The sequence below is a fragment of the Spinacia oleracea genome, chromosome 3 (assembly GCF_020520425.1).
Source record: "Spinacia oleracea cultivar Varoflay chromosome 3, BTI_SOV_V1, whole genome shotgun sequence".
NCBI classification, from domain to species: Eukaryota; Viridiplantae; Streptophyta; class Magnoliopsida; order Caryophyllales; family Amaranthaceae; genus Spinacia; species Spinacia oleracea.
Window position 1 is genome coordinate 17,814,735 of NC_079489.1, and position 8,592 is coordinate 17,823,326.

Sequence of the window (8,592 nt, forward strand, 5' to 3'; positions counted from 1 at the left end):
TATATTTAAAATTTTGACATTATTCACAATTGAATAGAATTTTCTATATTATTTCTAATATATAAGAAAAATGTATATTCGCGTGAGGTCTGGTATGATTTGTCTCAATAAGTAGTTTAATAATATCAAAATTTTATAAGTTTTGTTAATATATAATTAGAGATATAAATAATACAAAATATTTTGACAACGGCAACTTTTGTGTAAGACCGCTTTACCGGAAAGACCACTTTCACTATTTAACTAATTGGTTTCATTTCTTAACTAATTAGTTTTAGTGTGTAACTAATTAGTTCCATTATTTAACTAATTGGTTGTAGTGCTTAACTAATTAGTTATAGTGCTTAACTAATTGATTCCAGTACTCAACTTATATGACATCAATGGGATCTTTTGTGTAAGACTGTCTTATATAAAAGTTTGTATTTTGACAAACATAAAAAATAGAAATTAGAACATCATTATGCAACAGATGTCGGATGTGATGAATGATAGATTGGGCTAGAAATCCCCAGTCTGTAGGATTGGAACCGGTATCAATAGCTTTGTTGTAGAGAAGGGATAAGAAAAGAAAAGAAGCCAAGCTTTGTTTCTCCATTTGCCCGTTTGGTACAATAACCAGATAACATGTTCCATACTTCTCCAACATTCCATTTCTGGGACTCGATCCATTCTACCACCTACATAATATTTAACAGATTATGTTACATCAACGCTGATGAAATGCATACTCGGGAAAGAAAATATAAAATCCGCAATTTAGGGTGCGTTTTGTTCACCTTAAAAAAATAAGTTTCAGTTCCAATAAGTTCCAATAAGTTTCAATAAGTTTCAATAAGTTCATATAAGTTCCAATAAGTTCAGATAAGTTCAGATAAGTTCAGATAAGTTCAGATAAGTTAAGATAAGTTCAGATAAGTTCAGCTAAGTTCAGATAAGTTCAGAGAAGATCAGATAAGTTCAGATAAGTTCAGATAAGTTAAGGTCAAATAAGTTGAACAGAACGCACCCTTAGAAGGTGGACCATGGTACACCTTAAGAACACTTGTATATAATTAAAAGAACATTTAGTTACGTGAAAATAACATTAATATATTTTTTTATTATTATTTTTAATAAATAGTGAAATAATATATTATTTAAAATCTACTACGATGTTATAATACTAAGATATAATCTATGTTATGACAGGAAGTCGGAAATACATGCTAACACCCGATTATTAGGTACACCCGGTTGTATGTAGCTCTATATGTAACCGGATCGTTTTTTATTTCCTAATCCCCCAAAAAAAAGCACATTTTTCAGTTTAAAAGCCACACTTTTCAGTTTAAAAACACATTTTTACAATTTTAATGCACATATGTTTTTCAAATATTATGATATTGAATATCTTCTTCCAATTGGGAAAAAAGCTAAGAGCATCTCCAATAGTAAGCTAATTTGACAATTAGCTTGTTATGCCACATAAGATTTCAAGGTATTTCATTGTCTAGCTAATTTATACTCTAATGGATAGCAACTAGCTTCTTAATTAAATTAGTTTCACTTGTCCCACTTGTCAATTAATCATTTGACAACTTTGGGAGCTAGTTGTCAAACAAATTAGCTTAAACAAGCTAATTTGTTTGGCCAAGCTAATTTAATATTTGCACTCCAATGATCTAGCTATTAGCTTGAAACTTTTATAAATTTCAAGCTAGTCCCTAGCTATAACCATTGGAGATGCTCTAAACTTAAAAGGTGAGCAACCAACCTCAGTTTACATATCCTCTCAAATTCTTCGCGCTCGTATGTTCTTTTGTACTAACAATGTGTTCTTTTGAAATGTATCTGTTTTTAAGCTATAAAAATGTACTTTAACCTGTAAAAATGTGCTTTAAACTAAATTGTGCTTTTTGAGGGGTTAAAAATCAAAGCTACCCGGTTGCATGTAGAGCTACATACAACCGGGTGTACCTTTTACCGATTGACATACTCCATAAAAATCAATTTATATTGAACTAGAGTTTAAATTTTGACAAGAACATATTGATCAAGATTCAAGACTATTGGAAGATGAAGAGATAATTATAACATATTGACAAGTGGGGGTAAAAAATACTTCTCTGGTTCCAATATTATTGCAACATATTAGGTTTCAGTCTAACCAGAATAACATGTGCCTTTATAGTGATCTTAAGCTCAAATGAAGCAAAGAAAGTTTGTGGTATGCTATGTGATTAACTCTGCAAAATGTTGTGCAAACATAATATATACCTGGTCCAAGTTTCGCAATTTCCCCAGTTCAAATGTATAGTATGACAGAAAAGATCTTGATGCCTGAGATTGAGAAGGTCAAATATTAGAAATAAAACAGTGATTGACTTAATTTCAACCCACTGTATAGTGTATAACATAAACAGAAGATCTTGGTCATGGTGATGGTGATGAATGAAGACTCGCCTGAGATGCAGCGACCCACTGTATGATTGACTTAATTTCAGGATCTCCACCGAAAACACCACATCCCCAGTTTCCGGTGACAATCCCGACATCACTATCAGGCACCTGCTTCTGCTGATATTTGGAATGATCCAGGAACCCACAGAATGCTTTGTTAACCTCCCTGCAATTTAAAGTTGCATTATTTAACAAACTAACCTGTTACAGGGGAGCTCAAATTGAACTAGGATGAAACTTATGACAAGTGATCCCCTAATCTTGGCTAAAATTAATAATCTTGGTATTATGCCAGTAATAGTATGCAAAACAATTACAGTATAAAAGTAAGACTAAAAGATTAACACAATTACATATAGATCGAGAAAATATCAAACCTCAGAAGATTTTCATGCTTATACTGTCTAGCTCCTGCCCAGCCCAAGCGCAATGCATCAATTGCAATAACTCTTGACACACGTCTTCCCATTGGATCTATTTCCTTATTGTCCACGTGATCCCCATCGAATTGAAATTTAGCATCATACCTGCAATTAGTTAAAAGATTCAAGATGATAATATGCATATATAATTGTAACGTAGGATCATCACAAATTCAACAAGCTAGTGCTCCAAATTTAATACTTCGGTATTAGCACTCACCCTTTATAATTTGAGAACCTTTCAGCACCAACCATTTCTATTGCCTCATTTTCTGACATGGACGGCAAGAAAAGCATGGCAGCAATTAGTTCTGGCTTTATCACGAAGAGAATTTCTTCCTGCATATCCCCACCAGATTAGTCAGATTCCTGCATGACATCAATCATCAAAAGAAAGACTCATCTGCACTAACATTATGCACTTTTCCCTTTACAAGATTATAACAAAACATAACATATTGAAGGCTTTGGAACTAGGAAAAAGAGACAACAACTCTGTTTTATAACCCTATAGTCCTATACACATATGCAATACCATACTAAATATTCCTTAAAATACTTGGCAGCAAATTCTGTACCCAACCTGAAGACATCCATCAGTCAAAGTAAGTCCTCCTATGTACTCGTCTGCAAAATCAACTTCAAGAGACCCTGCAGGATGGTCCTCTATCATACCCGTAAAATAAACCTGATCAGAATATCAGAAATTAGTCATATATTCCGTAGTTCATCTGGATGGATGAAGCACTTATGTATCAGATAATTGTTACCTTAAATTTGCAGAGGGGAACCACAGAGTTGGCCCAGAATTTAGGAGGTGGAAGGGCAACAACAGATGGATTTTGCTCCAGCGAAAGAACTTTCCGTTCAAATGAAACAAAGTTCAAAGGGGTTGATGAACATACTCTCTCAAAGTAATGCATAATGCACTCGATTTTGTTTTCTTGTTCATGGAACCTGTCATGAACACTCCTGAGAACATGAAAATAAAGAGTCATCTGCTGTATGTAGTTTTCAGACAAAAGCAAGAGTGACTATCCAATAAGAGATTTACATACGCAAATATTCGATCCATGTTAATCGCCTGCATAAGATTGGCGTATCTATTAACAATCACTGCCGGAAACAAGCAGAAGAATGAACATGACAGCAGAGCAGCAATAAGCTCCTACATAAAAACATAACATCTTTCGTTAGAAAACCCATTTCTTAATAATGACTACAACTTATAATCAAAAAACCACAAGTACAAACATGCCACCAAACACGTACAAATTGCAACGCCAACTTCACAAAGAATTACTAAGTGGACTACAATACTACTCAACCTGTCTATTTCTGATGGAGCCAAAGATCATTTGTTCTTTTGGCTGTGGGATGTAATGAACTAAATTAAAATGACTCTTAAAACCTCTTCGCTTCCTTTCCATGAAGTAGAAGATGGTCGTCCGGTTGTCATTGCGTTATCGCTTTTGGGTCAATTGGAAAAAACCTCCTGCAATTGCAGGGGTAAGGTTGCGTATATCCGATCCCCTTTACCCCGCTTCTTGCGAGAGCCCTCTTTGAGACATCGGGGTAATGATAATAATGATATGAATGACTACAATACTACTCAATAGTCAATACTCATTCATCATGCTCAGGAATGGATTACCTCACAGGTTCTTCATATTCTCTAAACTACACATAAAGTTTGGATTAAGAGAAATCCACTTTCTCCATTTAAAAGCAGTCCATCTGAAATCTTAGGTCTTATACGGAGTATTTAATTCAAAATGTTTTAGTGTTAAAATATTAATCTAGAAAAATCTAGATAATACACTTGTAAAAATATAATAGTGAAATGTATTGTGTAGAAAAATCTAGAAATATAATTGTAAATTATAATCTAGAATAATCTTAGGATTTTTTGTCATTTAACACCTTAAAAAAAACTAGTTTTTGTAATTTAACACCTTACTTATTTTTTATTGTTTTTAAACACTTTAAAAAACAAAAAATTTAGAAATCGACACCATTTAACGATTCTAGCTAAAAAAAACGTTAGTTTTTAACTATGCTAAAGTTCCCAATGCATGATTTGGTGGTAAACATTTCCTTCTATGAGTTCTATCATCAAATTATGCTTTGAAAGCTAGACTAGAAAAATCTAGTAACTAAAATGTCTAGAATTATCCTAAGAAAAATCTAGATGACGAGGGGAGTAGAAAAATCTAGAAACCATAATACAACTATAAATAGGTTGTATGTGCATAAGTTTAGGGTGAGCCTAATCAAGAGAGCTCCCACAAAATATGAGGGGTAGAAACAAGTGTTCTACCAAAGAAAATAGTGTTGTACAATTCTTATCAATGTAATAATGATAAAAGTGCAATTTTGTTATATAATTGAGGTCCATCAAAACTTCCGCGTGCGTCCTCAAATTTCTATCATGGTATCAGAGCCGGAAAAGTGATTACGACAAAATTGAAGATCGAAGACCCAAGACAAGAAGGGTTACAAGATTTGAAGAAAATGTGGAAGAGAAAAGAGGTAAATTCTAAATCTAAAATTTCTTAAAGAATAACAAATATGGATAAATTAAACTAGAAGAAAAATTTATGGAGCAAAACGGAAAAAAATAAAGTTGATGATAAAAATTAGAAATGATGGAAAAAGATGTAGAAGAAAATATGTTTTGAAGAAGAAATTATTTGAAGGATGCTAATGACACGGGCATTAGCAGAGTATATTGGAAAAAAAGGAAAGAAAAAAAAGGTATTCACAAAGAGAATTTTGGAGTTTGCTAATGACATGAGCATTAGCAGGGATGGGTGGTGACATGAGCACCACAACAAAAGAAAAATTTGGATAAACAAATGCCAGTGGAGAAAATGTAGAAGAAAATATTTTGAAGAAAATTTTGAAGTTTGCTAATGACAAGAGCATTAGCGGAATGGTTGGTGACATGAGCACCAATAACAAAATAAAATTTGAAGAAAAATTTCAGGAGATACCGGTGACATGTGCACTAGTGGGATAGTTGGTAACATGGAGACCAACGAGAAGATGATCAAGATTAGTAAAAGGTATCAAGAAGATGGAAATTGGTAACACGGGTGCCGACATTATTAGAACTCAAGTGTTTATGACGATTGGTGGTTGGTGACAAGTGCATCAACGAGATTTTCGAAAGATGAAATATTTTGAAGCACAATCTAGAAAAATCTAGATAATACACTTGTAAAAATATAATAGTGAAATGTATTGTGTAGAAAAATCTAGAAATATAATTGTAAATTATAATCTAGAATAATCTTAGGAAATATCTAGGAGAGTAGGAGCTAGACTAGAAAAATCTAGTAACTAAAATGTCTAGAATTATCGTAAGAAAAATCTAGATGATGAGGGGAGTAGAAAAATCTAGAAACCATAAAACAAGTATAAATAGGTTGTATGTGCATAAGTTTAGGGTGAGCCTAATCAAGAGAGCTCCCACAAAATATGAGGGGTAGAAACAAGTGTTCTACCAAAGCAAATAGTGTTGTACAATTCTTATCGATGTAATAATGATAAAAGTGATATTTTGTTATATAATTAAGGTCCATCAAAACTTCCGCGTGCGTCCTCAAATTTCTATCATTTAGCCAAAAAGTCAATGCTACACCAGAATAGCAATCAATCTTTATAACGGAAGACCATCACAACTTGTTTAGTAGCCGATAATAAACGGTGGAATAAAAATAAATCTAAGTGTTATTATGTGCTTTGTAAGATTAATAACAAACACAATGTGTAATGAAGTTTATCTCAAACCTTGTGTTTTTCTTCATCAATTAGCATTCTCATCCAATACCACTCCTCGTATGGTAATGAAAACTTATGTAAAAAAAATAGATAATTTTGAATGAACTAGCATTACCATGAGAATGAATATTGATTACCAAGTACAAATTTTCATACAAATTCATTCTAATTAACACATATTACGGCCTGCTACAAAACGGGATATCAGTCTCTCACTAAAGTGGCCGTAGGCCCATAGAGTGCCTAGACTGTGGGATGGGCCGAGAAGCAGGCTAGGTTCATGGATGGCAGATCGTGACCACCTCAGAGGTCGGTCTAGGGTAACCCATTTCTTTCTCAGTCATTTCTACTTCTCTCAAATCCATCTTGGTCAAATATTGTTTGTAGCACTGTGGGCGTGTGGCACACTGGCACCCTTTATGATCGGGTGTCGGGTTCGAATCATACAGTATCAGGTAAAATTTGGGTATCAGTTTTGTCGAATAGGGTACAAATCAGATTACAGGTTACCTGTTTTACCAAAATTTTGAATTGAGTCGGTTATAGATACATGTCAGTTCAGGTATGGTTTATCGGATAGGATTAGTTTTTGACGGTTCTAATGTCCCAACCAAATCAAGCACACAGTGACACGTGACAACAAAACACACAAAACAACTAACTAATTTACTGAAACATAAATTGCAATCATTTCAGAAAGATAAGATCCAAAACCAAAAATCATACTACTAAAGGTATTTCAAGTATAAGATCCAATAAACAAGGAGGATAAGGTTAAATTACATACCTGACTGAGAAAAACAATGCCTGGTTGTTGTGGCTCCAACAATCGAAGACCAGTAGAAACTCCTGGAACAATATCATCGCAATTTTGATAATGCATTTCGAGAAGTGAAGGCAATCTTAATATAAAATCAGCCATTACAGGTACAATTTCACCAAACCATTTAATGGTTTTCTCCTTGGGCAACAACTCATCAAAGAATCGCGCGAACCCATTACCAGTTGATGTCGCCAAACGATCTTGATCAGAGGAGAAAGGAAGACAATCCCTGAGTCTTGAAATTGTACTGAATAGTCGTGCACCCGAGTTGACTTGGCTTTGACTCGGTCCTTGAGAGATTAATTTCAGAGTATCAATGAGTTTGTGATTTGGCCATGCTAGATGGCCAGATGGTTGGGTTGTTAATGGTGGGAGAAATTGACGAACTGATTCGAAATCGGTGCGATTTTCCATTGTAGGAGTGAATGGTTTCGCCATTTTTTTACGTCTATACTTTTGTTCAAGGTTGATTTCTTCGCTCCCCTAATTTTCATTCAATAACAAAATCTATGAGAGGTAGGAAATTCAATCTTCCCTGTTGAACTTTCAACGAGACTAATCAAATTCAATCTTTCTCCTTTCAACTTTTCAAGACCCATTCATGTTTTAACCTTAAGCCATTATTCAATTCGTCACCTATGAAGTAATCAACCCGTTAATCAACCAGGTATGGACTTTAGTTTTTTTTAATTCACACTCTTTATCGTGTATTTTTTTTCAATGCATCAGTGGGTTTTTAATTATTTAAGTGGGAAACATAAAAGAGAGGAACAAAATCCTCAAGAGTTAGGAAATTCGAGACTTATCAAATTCAATCTTCTCCATTAAGGGGCAAATGGAACAAGCAGCTTCTCTTTGATTGTAGAGGATGTTCTACATTTATGCACTTATCGTGTTATTCATTGGTCTTTTGTCAAACACATGTGGTAACAAAATACTCCCTCCGAACCTAAATGTTATTCCCGTTTGTCATTTTACGCGGTTATTAAGGAAAAAGAAATATTATAAGATTAATGTAGTTTTATGTGGAATTGTTGCTTTTTGATTCCATTTTCACAAGAAAACAAAATAGTTGAACCAATAGAATTCAAGGAATAAAAATGCTAACTCATTAATCCA

The 8,592-nt window shown here is 33.8% G+C and overlaps 1 protein-coding gene across 1 annotated transcript; it reads right to left on the minus strand.

The window, feature by feature from the left end:
- Nucleotides 1-391: 391 nt before the first annotated feature.
- LOC110785431 (probable poly(ADP-ribose) glycohydrolase 2) lies at nucleotides 392-8,239 on the minus strand. Its single transcript, XM_021989875.2, has 9 exons — nucleotides 7,438-8,239; nucleotides 3,923-4,032; nucleotides 3,635-3,836; nucleotides 3,448-3,552; nucleotides 3,085-3,203; nucleotides 2,820-2,969; nucleotides 2,446-2,608; nucleotides 2,260-2,322; nucleotides 392-680 (listed from the first exon to the last, which is right to left on the minus strand). Exons 1-9 carry the CDS (start codon nucleotides 7,909-7,911, stop codon nucleotides 537-539), a joined length of 1,530 nt encoding a protein of 509 aa, XP_021845567.2. The 5' UTR covers nucleotides 7,912-8,239; the 3' UTR covers nucleotides 392-536.
- Nucleotides 8,240-8,592: the final 353 nt, after the last annotated feature.

Bases quoted from the DNA above. Each gene is read 5' to 3' on its own strand.
- LOC110785431 (XM_021989875.2), bottom strand. From the start codon at position 7,911: ATGGCGAAACCATTCACTCCTACAATGGAAAATCGCACCGATTTCGAA. The intron at 3,837-3,922 runs GTATGTAAATCT...TCATGTTCTCAG, and splicing joins AACATGGATCGAATATTTGC to GAGTGTTCATGACAGGTTCC. The intron at 2,323-2,445 runs GCGAGTCTTCAT...TCTCAATCTCAG, and splicing joins AGTGGGTCGCTGCATCTCAG to GCATCAAGATCTTTTCTGTC.